Source organism: Microcaecilia unicolor, chromosome 1 (assembly GCF_901765095.1).
Source record: "Microcaecilia unicolor chromosome 1, aMicUni1.1, whole genome shotgun sequence".
Classification (NCBI taxonomy): Eukaryota; Metazoa; Chordata; class Amphibia; order Gymnophiona; family Siphonopidae; genus Microcaecilia; species Microcaecilia unicolor.
In genome coordinates, this window is record NC_044031.1 from 184,461,565 (window position 1) to 184,478,791 (window position 17,227).

General features: G+C 44.7%; 1 protein-coding gene across 1 annotated transcript in view; it reads left to right on the forward strand.

Annotated features, from left to right (window-relative positions):
- The window catches only part of LOC115470195 (glutamate decarboxylase 1-like), a 137,667-nt gene that overhangs the window by 8,643 nt on the left and 111,797 nt on the right, over nt 1–17,227 (forward strand). Inside the window, exon 2 of the mRNA XM_030203161.1 lies at nt 15,186–15,375. Within this exon, the coding sequence (XP_030059021.1) occupies nt 15,348–15,375 (28 nt within the window). The 5' untranslated portion in view covers nt 15,186–15,347. The remainder of the gene's footprint in view (nt 1–15,185; nt 15,376–17,227) is intronic.

A 17,227-nucleotide genomic window follows, 5' to 3' on the forward strand; every position in this document is an offset into this window, starting at 1 on the left:
TTCAGCATATTGTCAACAATGATACCTAGATTTTTCTCTTGAGTGCCAACTCCTAAGGTAGATGCTAGCATCAAGTAACTGTGATTCAGATTATTCTTTCCAATGTGTATCATTTTACATTTGTCCACATTAAATTTCATCTGCCATTTGGATGCCCAGTCTTCTAATTTCCTAAGATCTTACTGCAATTTTTCACAATCCACATGTGTCTTGACAACTTTGAATAGTTTTGTGTTATCTGCAAATTTAATCACCTCATTTGTCATTCTGATTTCTAGATCATGTAACAAGGGTTAAGGGTTAAAGAAAAAAAAAATAAATATAAAAACTTACCCCGGGTCTGTTTTGGGCTCCGGGGGGGGGGGGCTAGTCCGTGAGGCAGCGCCGCAATTTTGTTTTTTTTTTTTGCTCCCGGGACGATTAAGCACGTCCCCGGGAGTGAAGAGCGATGTGGGACGTTTTCGGGCCCTGTTTGGGCCAGTAAATATCGGGGGTGACGGTTCGGGGGCACATCCCCGGAACCGGAGCGGGGTGGAGCGTCGCGAGAGAGGGAACTGCTGCGGGGAGCGGCGTCGGGTTTTTGTGGGCTGGTTCTGGCCTGAAGAAGAGAGCTGGGAAGGAGAAGGAAGCCGGCGATGTGTGTGAGACGTCGGCGCGCGCGTGCATGAGGCGGCGCGCCTCATGCACAAACCGGCAACGCGTGTTTGTCTGACTAGGCCGAATCCGGGGCCTAAATTTTGGGCCGGCTTCGGAGGTTTTTTGTTTTTGCCTCCGATTTTGACTGAGGACGTCCGGGACCGGATCCAATGGGAGTGGTCGTGTGTGAGGAAAATCGGGAAAGCAGGTAAGGGGTTTTTAACCCAGAATTTAAATTAGTTTATTTTTAAATTGTATTAATGCGGTTTTTGATTTTTAGAAATTTAACGGTTAATGATTTTTAAATTCTGTTTTTGGATTTGGGGTCGGGGAATTTTTTGGGATTTTTCTGGTATATTAGTTTTTGAATTTGAATAATTTAAGGGGGTCATTTTGGGGGGGTCTAGTTTTAAGGGGTTAGGAAAGGGTTAACTGGTTAAATTCGACGGAGTAGGTTCAGAGGGGAATATTAAAATTTTTGAAATAGGTTTTAAATTTTTTAGGAATTTTTTCAGGGGTTTTTAGAAGATTGTTGCGTGGCGGGGTTAAATGTTGGGATATTTAAATTTTAAAAACACCGTTTAATAGAGGATGGGAGGTTTAATTGGCATGGGAAATTTGGGGTAATTTGATGGAAATTTATAGGGGTTTTATATTAATTGAAGAATTTCCCATTGATTTCTATGGGGATTTTTCAGTTAAAATGGGGGTTGAGCAGTGCTGCTCAACATTCCGCTTGTCAGCAGGGAGAGTTGGAATGTTGAGCAGGACTAGGGATTGGCTGGCTGAGGGCGGAATCCCAAGCCAAGCAGCCGTCTCCTAGGAAACGGTCAGTGGGACAGTTGGCAGAGCGCTGGTGACTGTGGAGGTGGAAGGAAGTGTGTTTGGTGGTGTGGTTAATGTGGTGAGTTTGGAGTGATTTTGAGAAGGTTGGAAGTGGGATTTTGACTGAGTTTGGTGATAGGAGGGCAGTGTGTGAGGGGAAAGTGGTGAGTTGGAAGTGTTTTGAAATTTTTTCTGGTGAAAGGTGTAAGGAGGTGTATATATGTTTGAGCTCATTAGTTTAGGGAAAAATAAGTAAGGTTAGGGGGTTTAGCGAGGGTATAGTTATTTTAATTTTCTTAGTTAAGTGTTGCCCTGTGTTATAAATTATATACTTTTAAGTCATTTAGTGTGAGAAGGGGTTGGTTAAGTAGATAGGGTTTTCCTTCCATTTATTTTTATTAAGAGTGAGGTGTAGGGTGACGGTGGCAAAGACAGTGGCAAAGAAGTCTGGAAAACCTGAGCTCCCACGCAAGAAAGACCGTGAAGGATTCTGCATCAGAAAAAAACCACAGCTAAGTGACAACACAGTGACAGGACAGCGAAATAATTTTTACTTACCTGAGTTGGGTCACTGGGGTTGTCTTACGAGGACCTGTGAGAAAAGGGAAGAGAAAAAGGACACAAAGTATCAACTCTTTAAAGTTGAGATACAAGGGAGAGTTAAGAAAGAAATTATTCAGAAAGAAAAATTTACAATTAATACTTATCTGATAAGAATCTTGGTATCGATACCAGAGAGGGAAATTCTGAAAAAGAGAAAAAAGTTATACAATTGTAAAGTACATTTCTTTTGCACTAGAATATAAATGTTAAGGTTAGTGGTTAAAGTCTGTTAATTAATAATTTATTCTTTAGTATTTGAATTGAATTAAAATCTTGTTGTTTTTGGTTAATCATTTTTTCCGTTTGGTTATTTCAAAAGCAGGACAAATCCAAAATTAGCTTATTTTTCCCCTCATTTTCTTTGAGATTTTGAGGCGTGGTTAGTGAACTGTCGGCCTCTCCGTCCTTGGTGAGGTGATTCTGGGCACTGAAAGAAATTTTAAGTGCTCAGGGACACTTTACACTGAGGAATGAGGGGGGTACAACGACAATTTTGGCGTAGTCGGCAGGATTTCTCCTGAAGTTGCGGTACCAAAGGATAAAACTGTGAAGCTCAGGAATTGACTAACAGTTGTGAAGAATTTTCCCATTTAGGTGAAGCAATTTAAATAAAGGTTTCCAGGTTTAAGTGTGTTTTATTTTGGGGAAATTTCTTTTGTCCTGGGTCTTGTTCCCCTGGGAATTTCTGTCTCTGGGGTGATTCCGGTTCCTGTAAGATCAAGAAGATGGAGGGAGAAGCCGCTGGAGCTAGAGCTATCCCGCAGATCCTCACTCAGACGATTGTGATACCACAGGACAGAACCGTGCCGGACTTTCACGGTTTTCCTAGAGGTCCGGAAGATTTAAAGATTGAAGAATGGGTGGACAAGATGAAGTCCCGGTTAAGAATATTGAGAGTACCTGTGGAGGACCAAGTGGAGGTGGTGCGTGACCACTTGAAGGGGATAGCGTTGGACACCGTTAAGTATTCGTTACCACGCGACTGCACGGTGGAAGAAATCTATAATTTACTGAAGCAAGTATACGGCGATACTGTGGCTTTGGGCCTGAGGATACAGGAATTTTACAACATCCGGCAGGGCGAAAGAGAACCCATCAGCGTATTTGCCTACAAGCTGCAAGGAATGTTAGAAGCAATAATGAAAAGGGACTGGAGAAGGGTCGGGGATCCAGATGAGACCCTTAAGGAGCAGTTCATCATCGGACTGCGTGATGAAGTCCTGAGGAGAGAGGTCTCGAAAAGGAATGAAGATAATCCTGGCTTATCCTTTGCAGAGTTAATGCAAGCGGCTATTCGTTGGGCAGGAGAAGAGCGGGGTTTGGCTCACTGGGAGTCCCCCAAGAGAATTCTACAGAGACCCCGGGAAGATGCAGGGGATTATGGAAGAGCTGGGCGACCCGTAGAGACGGCTACAGTAGCGATGCTGCATCAAATGACCAACATGCTGTCTAGGATGTGCGAACGTCAGGAGGAGGAGTGGGGCCACCAGAGAAAAGAACGAGAAAGAGATAACCGGACGTATGCTGGTGCTCGTGGAGGGCAGAGAGATTACTATGTGGGACCTTCTAGAACTTCCTCTGGGGAGGTAATCTGTTACAGATGCCAGGAGCCCGGACATATCGCAAGAAATTGTCAGAGCGAAAGGAGGAATTGTCCTTTACCACGAATTAGTAAGGAGAACCCTGAGAGTCTGAACACCAGTGCTAATTGTAGCAGGAACAGCGGGAGTCCTCAGGGTGAGACCTCTGGTGCTTCACAGTTAAGAGACAGCAAACCCACCGTCCGGTTGCAAAAGCCGGTGGAGAATGAGGATTGCAAAGAGGAAAAGCTATTGAGTGAAAAGGCAATTGGGACGAGCCCCTTAATGAAGGTGAAGATTGATGGAGTAGAAACTCTCTGCACGGTGGATACCGGGTCCAGTGTGTCCACAATACTGGCAAGTTTTTTTATAAAAACTTCGAAAACACGGATTGCTTACAAGATGCAAGTCAACTGACGCTTGTGGCTGTAAATGGGACAGACCTTCCGGTGCTTGGTTACATAGATGCAGATGTGCAATGTTTGGGTCAGCTGGTACCGGAAAGGTGCATTTTCGTGATAAAGGATAACTTCTGTAATGGCCGGATAGAGAGTCAACCAATCCAAGGAATTGTGGGCATGAATGTCCTGAGGCATTTAGAGGGTCTGTTCAAGGACCTTGCCTGCTTTACACTTGAGCAAGGGAGAATTTCAGGAATTCTATCGAAAATTGCACAAAAACAAGTGACTAAGGTCAGACAGGCTGATGGTCTGGTCAAGCTGCAGGGGAGCGTGGGTCAGATCATACCGGCCATGTCGGAGAAAGTGGTTATAGGGAAATGTCAGCTTGTGAGGGAGATCACCGGGCCTTTATTGGTGACAGCTTCCCAAAAAGTTAGTCTACCAGATAAGATTATGGTGGCAAATCTTTTGGTACAGCAAGAACGAGGAAACATTCCAGTAAGAATGATAAACATTGGAATTCAGGATGTCATCATTCCGGGCCGGACTCGGATCGCAGAAGTTCACATACCAGCTTCGATAATTTCTGAAAAAGAAGCCGACATGCCTGAGAGTATGGAGGAGGGATGGGAACAGCAAATTCCAAAGGTGAAAGTTGATTGGGAAAAACTGTTACCTGAACAAAAAGAAGAACTTAAGGAGCTCTTGTGGAGGTACCGATCTGTCTTTTCACGTGATGACACCGATATTGGATACACTGACCTAGTGAGGCATAAGATCGACACTGGTGAGGCTCGACCGATCAAGCAGCCTTACAGACGAGTATCCCCTCATATATTCGAACAATTCAAGTCACACGTACAGGAGCTGGTACGACAAGGAATCCTTAGGAAGAGCTATAGTCCGTGGGCCTCTCCTGCAGTTGTCATCAAAAAGAAAGATGGTAGCCTCCGATTCTGTTGTGATTATCGGAGGTTAAATGCAGTCACCATACGGGATGCATATCCACTGCCCCGAATCGACGAGTCCTTGGATGCATTGGGAAACTCCAAATGGTTTTCGTCACTTGATATGACTTCCGGGTACTTCCAAATGGGGATGGCTTCGGAAGACATGGAAAAGACGGCTGTGACCACCCCTTTTGGACTGTTCGAATGGACCAGAATGCCATTCGGATTGTGTAATGCTCCAGCTAGTTTCCAGCGGTTGATGGAGTCGGTACTGAATGAGTATGTTTTCGAGGTCCTTCTCCTATACCTGGACGACATCCTAGTTTATGCGCCAAACTTCAAGGAACATCTAAGGAGATTGGAAATGGTGTTCCAAAGGATGAGGACTTGCGGTTTAAAGTTGAAGCCTGCAAAATGTAGAATACTGTGTCAAGAGGTGAGATTCCTTGGGTATGTGGTGTCCGAAAAAGGGGTCTCAGCTGATCAGGAGAAGATAAGAACTATGCAAGAATGGAAAGTTCCGAGTAGTAAAACCGAGATACGGAGCTTCATGGGATTTGCCAGTTTTTACCGGCGCTTTGTTAAGAATTTTGCACAAATAGCTGCTCCGCTGCATGCATTGACGGGGAAAAATGTTTCGGAAGGATCCAAAATTGAGTGGAACGAAGATTGTCAGCAAGCGTTTGACACTTTGAAGAAAAAACTGTCTACAGCTCCAGTGTTGGCCTATCCAATATTTACAGAGCCTTTCATCCTAACAACGGATGCCAGTAATCGAGGATTAGGAGCTATCCTGAGTCAAGTTCAGGAGGGTGTTGAAAAAGTCATCGCATATGCAAGCCGTGGTCTGCGGAAGTCAGAAAGAAATTCGAACAATTATTCCGCCTTTAAGTTGGAATTGCTGGCTTTTAAATGGGCAGCCACAGAGAAGTTCAGGGAATACCTGATTTATCGGAAATTCATATTACGGACAGACCACAATCCTCTTAAATATTTGGAAACCTCAAAAGTGCAAGCAGTAGAACAGCGCTGGTTAGCGCAATTAGCTGAGTTAGAGTTCGATGTGGAATATAAGCCTGGAAGAACTAATTTGGTGGCTGATGTACTTTCACGAATGCCAGATCAAGACGAACCCGAGAATGATGAGAAGAATGGGGAGAAAGATTTTTTTGAATTTCGATGTGCAACAATCTCAGTAAAGTCAAAGAAGAGAAGAGTGAGCGGCCGGAAAAACTGCAATGCTGTATTTGGAAGAGGACCAAACACTGAATTCGAGAAAGCCCAGAGGGAGGATGCTACTTTGAAAACCATCATAGCTTGGCTAGAGAATGACTATACACCCTGTTCAGAAGAGTTGGATTCTCAGGAGAAAAAGCTGTTATGGAAACATCGAGCAAGATTGCGACTCGAAGGTGGAATATTGTACCGAACTTATGAAGATTGCCGGTTGGGAACAGACATGAGACAAGTAGTGGTGCCGGATGTATGCAAGAGTGAAATTTTAGAAATGTTTCACAACCAGATGGGGCACTTTGCGTTAGAAACCACTTTTAAAAACATCAGAAAACAGCATTTCTGGGTGAACATGAAGAAGGACATTGACAGCTGGATACAGAAGTGTCGAAGGTGTTGCTTTGCTAGAGAGCTGTTCCCCAGAGAGAAAAGTGAGATGAGCTGCTTCAATGTAGTGCGTCCGAATGAAGTCTTGGCCATAGACTACACGGTGTTGGAAAGGGATGGGAGAGGATTCGAGAACATACTCATTTTGACCGATATGTTTTCACGGTTCGCTATTGCCGTTCCTACAAAGAACCAGACCGCGAAGACCACGGCGAAAGTATTAATTGACAGATGGTTTGCAGTCTATGGATCTCCAGAGCGGTTGCATTCGGATCAAGGGCCCACATTCGAGTCAGCTATTATAAAGGAGTTGTGTCAGTGGTATGGAATTAAGAAGTCCCGGACCACACCATACCACCCTCAGGGGAATGGGCGATGCGAACGGTTTAACAGAACACTCCATCAGATTCTGCGTACATTCCCTGAGGAAAAGAAGAGGAATTGGTCGAGTTTTCTACCTGAGCTGAATCAGATTTATAATAGCTCAATACACCATTCAACAGGTTTCACACCTGCGTATCTGTTCTTGGGAAGGGAGAGTTTACTTCCACAAGATATGCTGGTGCCAGAGGTAGAAGATAATGAGGATTGGGGAAGGATTAAGAATTTGGAAGATTGGATCCAAGTGCACAGGGAAAATTTGGAATGTACCCGGGAACTGGCGAAGAATTGGGCGACTAAACAGAATCTGAAAATGAAAAACTATTACAATCAAAAATGTGGAGCTGAATCTCTTCAGGAGGGGGATTGGGTATTGCTCAGGAGGCAGAGGTTCCCGGGAAGGCACAAGATTCAGGATATATGGGAATCACACCCATATGAAGTCCTGGAGGTTTTGGGAGAAAAGTTAAATGTGATTAAAATTCGTAATTACAAAGGTGATGTGAAAACTGTACATAGGGATGCAGTAAAAAAATATGATTTGGAGGTTGAGGAATGTGAAATTGGCCAAGTTCAGGAAGAAAAGCTTCCTGATCTAAAAGTTGAATCAAAAGTGGGATCTGAAATTAATAAGGGGTGGTATACTATCAGAACAGATGTTATTATTAATCCTGGGTTAGGGGAGGATGGTCCTGTAAATACTGAGGAGATAAGGGTGTCAAACAGAAGTACTAAGGGTACTTGTTCTGCTTACCTTAGGGAAAATTTTTTCCTGGGTTAAGAGGGGAGTGGGGGAATATGTGATGTCATAAAAAGTCTGAGATGGTATTAAGATATAATATGTTTCAGTTCAAAGTGGTAATACTTATAATGTAAAGATGATGACAGTATATCAACTTTGTTGATGGGAAAAAAAAAAGAGGGGGAAAGGTTAAGTTTAGGTATGATTGTTAGATAGAAGGAGTTTGAATGGTTAGAGTATTGGTTTGGATGGAAGGAAGAATTTGGATAGAATGATAAGATTATGGATTTGGGTGAAAGTGTGGAATCTGAATTTATGAATATTGGAGTAGGAATGAGAATATTGAGGACAATATTCGGTTTGTTAAGCCCGGGCGAATGTAACAAGGGTTAAGGGTTAAAGAAAAAATAAATAAATATAAAAACTTACCCCGGGTCTGTTTTGGGCTCCGGGGGGGGGGCTAGTCCGTGAGGCAGCGCCGCAATTTTGTTTTTGTTTTTGCTCCCGGGACGATTAAGCACGTCCCCGGGAGTGAAGAGCGATGTGGGACGTTTTCGGGCCCTGTTTGGGCCAGTAAATATCGGGGGTGACGGTTCGGGGGCACATCCCCGGAACCGGAGCGGGGTGGAGCGTTGCGAGAGAGGGAACTGCTGCGGGGAGCGGCGTCGGGTTTTTGTGGGCTGGTTCTGGCCTGAAGAAGAGAGCTGGGAAGGAGAAGGAAGCCGGCGATGTGTGTGAGACGTCGGCGCGCGCGTGCATGAGGCGGCGCGCCTCATGCACAAACCGGCAACGCGTGTTTGTCTGACTAGGCCGAATCCGGGGCCTAAATTTTGGGCCGGCTTCGGAGGTTTTTTGTTTTTGCCTCCGATTTTGACTGAGGACGTCCGGGACCGGATCCAATGGGAGTGGTCGTGTGTGAGGAAAATCGGGAAAGCAGGTAAGGGGTTTTTAACCCAGAATTTAAATTAGTTTATTTTTAAATTGTATTAATGCGGTTTTTGATTTTTAGAAATTTAACGGTTAATGATTTTTAAATTCTGTTTTTGGATTTGGGGTCGGGGAATTTTTTGGGATTTTTCTGGTATATTAGTTTTTGAATTTGAATAATTTAAGGGGGTCATTTGGGGGGGGTCTAGTTTTAAGGGGTTAGGAAAGGGTTAACTGGTTAAATTCGACGGAGTAGGTTCAGAGGGGAATATTAAATTTTTGAAATAGGTTTTAAATTTTTTAGGAATTTTTTCAGGGGTTTTTAGAAGATTGTTGCGTGGCGGGGTTAAATGTTGGGATATTTAAATTTTAAAAACACCGTTTAATAGAGGATGGGAGGTTTAATTGGCATGGGAAATTTGGGGTAATTTGATGGAAATTTATAGGGGTTTTATATTAATTGAAGAATTTCCCATTGATTTCTATGGGGATTTTTCAGTTAAAATGGGGGTTGAGCAGTGCTGCTCAACATTCCGCTTGTCAGCAGGGAGAGTTGGAATGTTGAGCAGGACTAGGGATTGGCTGGCTGAGGGCGGAATCCCAAGCCAAGCAGCCGTCTCCTAGGAAACGGTCAGTGGGACAGTTGGCAGAGCGCTGGTGACTGTGGAGGTGGAAGGAAGTGTGTTTGGTGGTGTGGTTAATGTGGTGAGTTTGGAGTGATTTTGAGAAGGTTGGAAGTGGGATTTTGACTGAGTTTGGTGATAGGAGGGCAGTGTGTGAGGGGAAAGTGGTGAGTTGGAAGTGTTTTGAAATTTTTTCTGGTGAAAGGTGTAAGGAGGTGTATATATGTTTGAGCTCATTAGTTTAGGGAAAAATAAGTAAGGTTAGGGGGTTTAGCGAGGGTATAGTTATTTTAATTTTCTTAGTTAAGTGTTGCCCTGTGTTATAAATTATATACTTTTAAGTCATTTAGTGTGAGAAGGGGTTGGTTAAGTAGATAGGGTTTTCCTTCCATTTATTTTTATTAAGAGTGAGGTGTAGGGTGACGGTGGCAAAGACAGTGGCAAAGAAGTCTGGAAAACCTGAGCTCCCACGCAAGAAAGACCGTGAAGGATTCTGCATCAGAAAAAAACCACAGCTAAGTGACAACACAGTGACAGGACAGCGAAATAATTTTTACTTACCTGAGTTGGGTCACTGGGGTTGTCTTACGAGGACCTGTGAGAAAAGGGAAGAGAAAAAGGACACAAAGTATCAACTCTTTAAAGTTGAGATACAAGGGAGAGTTAAGAAAGAAATTATTCAGAAAGAAAAATTTACAATTAATACTTATCTGATAAGAATCTTGGTATCGATACCAGAGAGGGAAATTCTGAAAAAGAGAAAAAAAGTTATACAATTGTAAAGTACATTTCTTTTGCACTAGAATATAAATGTTAAGGTTAGTGGTTAAAGTCTGTTAATTAATAATTTATTCTTTAGTATTTGAATTGAATTAAAATCTTGTTGTTTTTGGTTAATCATTTTTTCCGTTTGGTTATTTCAAAAGCAGGACAAATCCAAAATTAGCTTATTTTTCCCCTCATTTTCTTTGAGATTTTGAGGCGTGGTTAGTGAACTGTCGGCCTCTCCGTCCTTGGTGAGGTGATTCTGGGCACTGAAAGAAATTTTAAGTGCTCAGGGACACTTTACACTGAGGAACGAGGGGGGTACAACGACAATCATTTATAAATATATTAAAATTAAATAGCACTGGTCCCAGTACATATCCCTGAACACTCCAGTATTCCCCGCCCCCATTGAGAAAAATGGCCATTAAACCCCACCCTTTCTTTTGTGTCCAATAACCAATTCCTAATCTACAGAAGAACATTGCTTCCTGTCCCATGACTTTTTAATTTTCTCAGGAGTCTCTCATGAGGAAATTTGTCAAAAGCTTTCTGAAATTCCAGATAAACACATCAACCAGCTCACCTTTATACACATATTTATCCATGCCTTCAAAGAAATTAAGCACATTGGTGAGGTAAGACTTTCCTTGACTGAACCCATGCTGCTTACTCTGTCCTATTACTACTACTAACTAGCATTTCTAAAGCAGTGGCGTAGCCAGACTGCCAATTTTGGATGGGCCTGAACCTAAAGTGGGTGGACACAAAATTTTCTCTCTATTCCCCCTTCCCCAGCAAAATTTAGTCACACTAATCAGATGCATTTGTCACATAGGGGTAAAGTGCTGCTTTTCAGTGCATCAGGTTTCAGAAAATGTATTTAAAAGCCTAACACCCTTTTCAATGAGCTTTCAGAGGCCAAAATCTCCTGCCTCAGGTCAGCATAACGCTGTTATGGTATCCTCTCCTGACCTAAGGAAGGAAGTATTGGTCTCTGAAACTTTAACACAGGTACCATATTACTTTATCCTAAATTAAAATAAAATTATTTTCTTTACCTTTGTTGTATGGCCATTTACTTTTTCTCATTGTGTTGCTCCCAGTCTCTAGATTCTGCTTTCCTTCGTCTTTCTCTTGCCAGGGTTTCCTGTCCATTCACCACCTATGGCTTTTCATCTTTTCCTCACCATTGTTCTCCACATGCCCCTTCCTCTTATTCTCCAGTCTTTCCCTACTCTGTCCTCTCCCTCTTTCCATCCAGCAGCTCCCCTCTTTCTTTTGCATCCAGCGTCTCCTTTTTCTCCCTACCCTTCCATCCAGTGTCTTCCCTCTTTCTCTCCTCATCCTTCCACCCATCTACCCTCTCTCCTGATCCTTCCATCTAGTGTCTCTATCTCTCTACCCTTTTCTGTTCAGTCTCCCCTCTCTCTCTCTCTCCACATCCTTCCAGTCTTTCCCCTTTCTCTCTGCATCCTTCCATCCATCTCCCCTCTCCCTATCCTCCCATGTCCAGCGGCTCTCTCCCTTCCCTCCTGTCCCTTCTTTCTTTCCCTCCCATGTCCCAGCGGCTCTCTCCCTTCCCTCCAGTCCCTTCTTCCTCTCCCTCCCATGTCCCAGCGGCTCTCTCCCTTCCCTCTAGTCCCTTCTTCCTCTCCCTCCCATGTCCCAGCGGCTCTCTCCCTTCCCTCCAGTCCCTTCTTCCTCTCCCTCCCATGTCCCAGCGGCTCTCTCCCTTCCCTCCAGTCCCTTCTTCCTCTCCCTCCCATGTCCCAGCGGCTCTCTCCCTTCCCTCCAGTCCCTTCTTCCTCTCCCTCCCATGTCCCAGAGGCTCTCTCCCTTCCCTCCAGTCCCTTCTTCCTCTCCCTCCCATGTCCCAGCAGCTCTCTCCCTTCCCTCCAGTCCCTTCTTCCTCTCCCTCCCATATCCAGTAGCTCTCTCCCTTCCCTCCAGTCCCTTCTTCCTCTCCCTCCCATGTCCCAGCAACTCTCTCCCTTCCTTCCAGTCCCTTCTTCCTCTCCCTCCCATGTCCCAGCAACTCTCTCCCTTCCCTCCAGCCCCTTCCTCCTCTCCCTCCCATGTCCCAGCAGCTCAGCCACTTTTCCTCCAGGTCCGCCCATCCGCATCCTTCGCGCTGTCTCTATCCCTTTTGTACCACGGAGGCAGCGCTTCCTTCCTGCCCTGTCTTCTCCCGAAGCTCCGCTGCATCGGTCCCTCCCTGCAAGTAGAATCCTCCTTCGCCGGTTGCGCTGCGCTGCCATGCACATGGAGCTTCGCTCCTCCCCCACCGCGTTCATCCGGCCCTAAACAGGAAGTGCATCACAGAGGGCCAGATAGACGCGGCAGGGGGAGGAGTGTAACTGCGTGTGCAATTGCATGGCAGCGCAGCGCGACCGGCGAAGGAGGATTCTACTTGCAGGGAGGGACCGATGCAGCGGAGCTTCGGGAGAAGACAGGGCAGGAAGGAAGCGCTGCCTCCGTGGGACAAAAGGGATAGAGACAGCAGTGTGGATGGGCGGGCCTGGAGGGAAAATGGGTGGGCCTGGGCCCGTCCAGGTCCACCCGTGGCTACGCCCCTGTTCTAAAGCGCTACTAGGGTTACGCAGCGCTGTACAATTTAAACATAGAAGGACAGTCCCTGCTCAAAGAGCTTACAATCTAAAAGACAAGAGAACAATCTAAAGACAAGTGAACAATCTAGAGGACGAGTGAACAGTTATTCTGATAGGGTGGATAGATTGGGGCATTCTATATATCTCGAGCGGTTAGGCGCCGAAGGCAGCATTGAAGAGGTGAGTTTTAAGCAGAGATTTGAAGATGGGTAGGGAGGGGGCATGGCGTATGGGTAAAGGAAGATTGTTCCAGGCATGGGGTGAGGCAAGGCAGAATGAGCGGAGCCTGGAGTTGGCAGTGGTGGAGAAGGGTACTGAGAGAAGGGCTTTGTCCTGTGAGCGGAGGTTACGGGCGGGAACATAGGGGGAGATGAGGGTGGAGAGGTAGTGAGGAGCCGCAGACTGAGTGCATTTGTAGGTAAGGAGGAGGAGCTTGAATTGTATGCGATATCTGATCGGAAGCCAATGAAGTGATTTGAGGAGAGGGGTGATATGAGTATATCGGTTTTGGCGGAATATAAGACGTGCAGCAGCGTTCTGAACTGATTGAAGGGGGGATAGATGGCTGAGTGGGAGGCCGGTGAGGAGTAAGTTGCAGTAATCAAGGCGAGAGGTAATGAGAGCGTGGACGAGAGTTCTGGTGGTGTGCTCAGAGAGGAAAGGGCGAATTTTGCTGATGTTGAAGAGGAAGAAGCGACAGGTCTTGGCAGTCTGTTGGATATGCGCAGAGAAGGAGAGGGAGGAGTTGATGATGACTCCGAGGTTGCGGGCAGATGGGACGGGGAGGATGAGGGTGTTATCAACAGAGATAGAGAGTGGAGGAAGAGGAGAAGTGGGTTCCATGATTTTATTCTTTATAACAGTTTCTGCTATTTTGCCTGGCACTGAAGTCAAATTTACCAGTCTGTAATTTCCCAGATCGCTCCTGGAACTCTTTTAAAAAATCGGCGTTACATTGGCCATCCTAATCTTCAGGTACTACCGACGATTTTAATGACAGGTTACAGATCACTAACAGCAGATCAGCAATTTCATGTTTGAATTCTTTCAGTACCCTGGGGTGTATTCCATCCACTCCATCAAGTGAACTGTGCAAGCCAAGCCCTCACCTATCTGGTGAGTGGGCTTGTGTAACAAGGAGAAATAAGGAGTAAATGAATGCAATTTGTTTTTATTACTGGAGGAGAGGAGTATATCTACTGTATATAGTTGGCCATCTGCTTTAACATGGTGGAAGTTGTACCCTCATCAACTGAAGAACAGTAAACGTTCTGGTTTCAGCAAAAAGAACTGGTGTGGTCTCCATCATACAATCCAAGTCTTGGCTCTGGTCCCAATCAATAAATAACAGTGTGCACCAAGCACCCCTTATGTCCAACTATCCCGGGCATAGTCATAGACCATGTTAAGCAGGGGGTTACACAGGATTCACTTGTCACTTAAGAGAGAATGCGGGTTGCAGCAGAGGGGCGTATAGGGATGGATATCTGTGTGGAAATTCACTTATAAGATGAGCATATGGGGATATTTAAAAGGAGAGTTTAGCGGAAGAGTTTAGACATTAAGGCAGGGATATAAATCAGTTAGGCTCTCCGGATATCCTTAATGAATATACATGGGATATATATACCTACAGTGGAAGCTGTGGATGTAAATATATTTCATGAATATCTGACCAGAAAGTTATTTTATTTTATTTTTGCTACATTTGTACCCCGCGCTTTCCCACTCATGGCAGGCTCAATGCGGCTTGCTCTGCATCAGAGGCAATAATACTCTTTTGAATGGACTATTACTGAGGAAAGGAGGACTTCTAATATAGTATAGTGAGATCGAGAGGAAGGTTACAAATGAGATAAGTTGTATTTATACCCTGAACACATATGGGATTACTGAATTCTATGTATTATGCGATCGCCTAGGATCTAATGTAAGCAAGGAACAATTGAATTAGAAGAGAGGATGAAGTAGTAGAGTGATTGTGTTTGAATGGATGGATGCAAGAAAACCATAAAGAATTAAAAACATTAGACTTTTATAACACTTTTGGTGTGGATAATAAAGTGAATGAAAATTGCAAAAGAGTAGTCACTAGATTGTTATTTAATTTATATATTGTGACTAAAGTAAAATAAGGGGTGCTCACAAAGAGGGAGTAGATGGATATTTTTTAGGGATATCCTGATAACTTGAATGGAAGTAGGACCATAGAAGTGTGAGAAGAGTATAAGGAGAAATGTCTGGATAAGTGACAGCGTGTATGTGTATCTGTTTGTAGGGAGCAGGTGTATATTTTCAGTATCAGGGACTGTGCAGGAGAGTGTGCATTTGTGTATGTGGGCAGAGTTCTGTATTCGTGTGCTATTGTATATTTATATGGGGAATTTCCAGTAGATCATATTTAAATTCCCCTTGCCTAGAGGATTACTGAATATGATATGCAGTGTACTGGGTGGTGTACGATTTCTTTTACCAAACAATTCAGATGTTAATTCTTTTAAAAACAATGAATTTTCTCAGCTCCTCCCAGATGCAAAATTAATATATATACCCCGGAACTTTGTGCAAGGGAGCAGATAAAAAAGACTGCAACCCTGAATAGAAGAAAGTCTTCCTTAAAAAACAAACAAACAAAAAAAAAAGGTTTGGCTTCAAGTTCATGTGCTGCAGAAGATTACAAAAATGGATTTCCTGCCTGTTCCCGAGATGAGTAAGTTTAAAATATTTTAAAACTTAACTTACTTTAGAAACTGGTTTAATATTGAACACATTATAAAGTTTGCTATAAATCAGTATTTTTTTAAACAAACTTTTCTGTAACAGGCAGTGGCATAGATTGAAATCACAGTTTCCGAAAGAGCTCTTTTCTAAAAGCAAGGTGAAGGGGATCTACCTCAGAAAATTTAGGGAACGCTCCAGTCAAAGATCTTTGCTATTTTTCAAGTGGGAGACAGTGTATCAAAAAAAAAAAAAAAAATACCCAACATCGTCACCTGATAAAGCTTCAGACACCCACTTAGCCTTCCCTTCAAGCTGGCTCTGTCCCATCCTCCAGTTTTTAATCCCCCCCCCATACCTTCTCTGGAGGCTGTTTGTGGCACCATCTTTTCAACAGCCATTCTGTTTTCTTCCAGCACTACATGGCTCGCAGTAAGTTTGAATTGCATGGTAATCTCTCAGTCTTGTGAGAATATAGTGAGATTCTGGCTAGCACCTAGCTTAAACTCAGCAAGAGCTGTGTGGTATAGAGATTAAACAGAATAATTTATGGAGGTATGAGGGCAGCAAGTCTAAAGAAAAGGTGGAAGGAGATTGTGTACTGGGGAAAGAGTCAAGGGGCCACAATTAATGTCGAAGGGGACCACTACTGGCCCCCGGGCCTTGCAGTAAAGAATACTAAGGGCCCTGTTTACTAAGCTGCACTATAGGCACACTAGCATTTTTAGCACATGCTAAAAATTAGCACACACTAATGTTAGAGATATATTAGGTCTCTCTAGCATTAGCTTAGTGCACCTTAGTAAATAGGTCCCTAACAGGCTTATTTTTGAAAGAGAAGGGCGCCCATCTTCTGACACAAATCGGGAGATGGGCGTCCTTCTATTAGGGGCGCCCAAATCGGCATAATCAAAAGCCAATTTTGGGCGTCCTCAACTGCTTTCCGTCACAGGGATGACCAAAGTTCACGGGGGCGTTTTGGCGGGACTGGGGCGTGCCTAACATATGGGCGTCCTCGGCCGATAATGGAAAAAAGAAGGGCGTCCCTGACGAGCACTTGGCTGACTTTACTTGGTCCATTTTTTCTTGCAACCAAGCCTCAAAAAGGTGCCCGAACTGACCAGATGACCACCGGGAATCGGGGATGACCTCCCCTTACTACCCCAGTGGTCACCAATCCCCTCCCACCCTAAAAAAAACTTTTTTTTGCCAGCCTCAAATGTTATACTCAGCTCCATGACAGCAGTATGCAGGTCCCTGGAGCAGTTTTAGTGGATGCAGTGCACTTCAGACAGGCGGACCCAGGCCCATCCCCCCCCCTACCTGTTACACTTGTGGTGGTAAATGTGAGCCCTTCAAAACCCATCACAAACCCACTGTACCCACATGTAGGTACCCCCTTCACCCCTTAGGTCTATGGTAGTGGTGTATAGTTGTGGGGAGTGGGGTTTTTTTTTTTGGGGGGGGGTTCGGGGGCTCAGCACACAAGGTAAGGGAGCTATGCACCCGGGAGCAATTTGTGAAGTCCACTGCAGTGCCCCCTAGGGTGCCCAGTTGGTGTCCTGGCATATGAGGGGGACCAGTACACTACGAATGCTGGCTCCTCCCATGACCAAATAGCTTGGATTTGGTCATTTCTGAGATGGGTGTCCTCGGTTTCCATTATCGCCGAAAATCGGGGACGACAATCTCTAGGGACGATCGTCTCTAAGGTTGAGATTTGGGTGTCCCCGACTGTATTATCGAAACGGGTTTCCTCACCCCTTCGCGGGGACATCCTGCGAGGACGGCCCCAGGAAAACTTGGGCACCCCGTTCGATTATGCCTCTCCACGTGAACTCCCT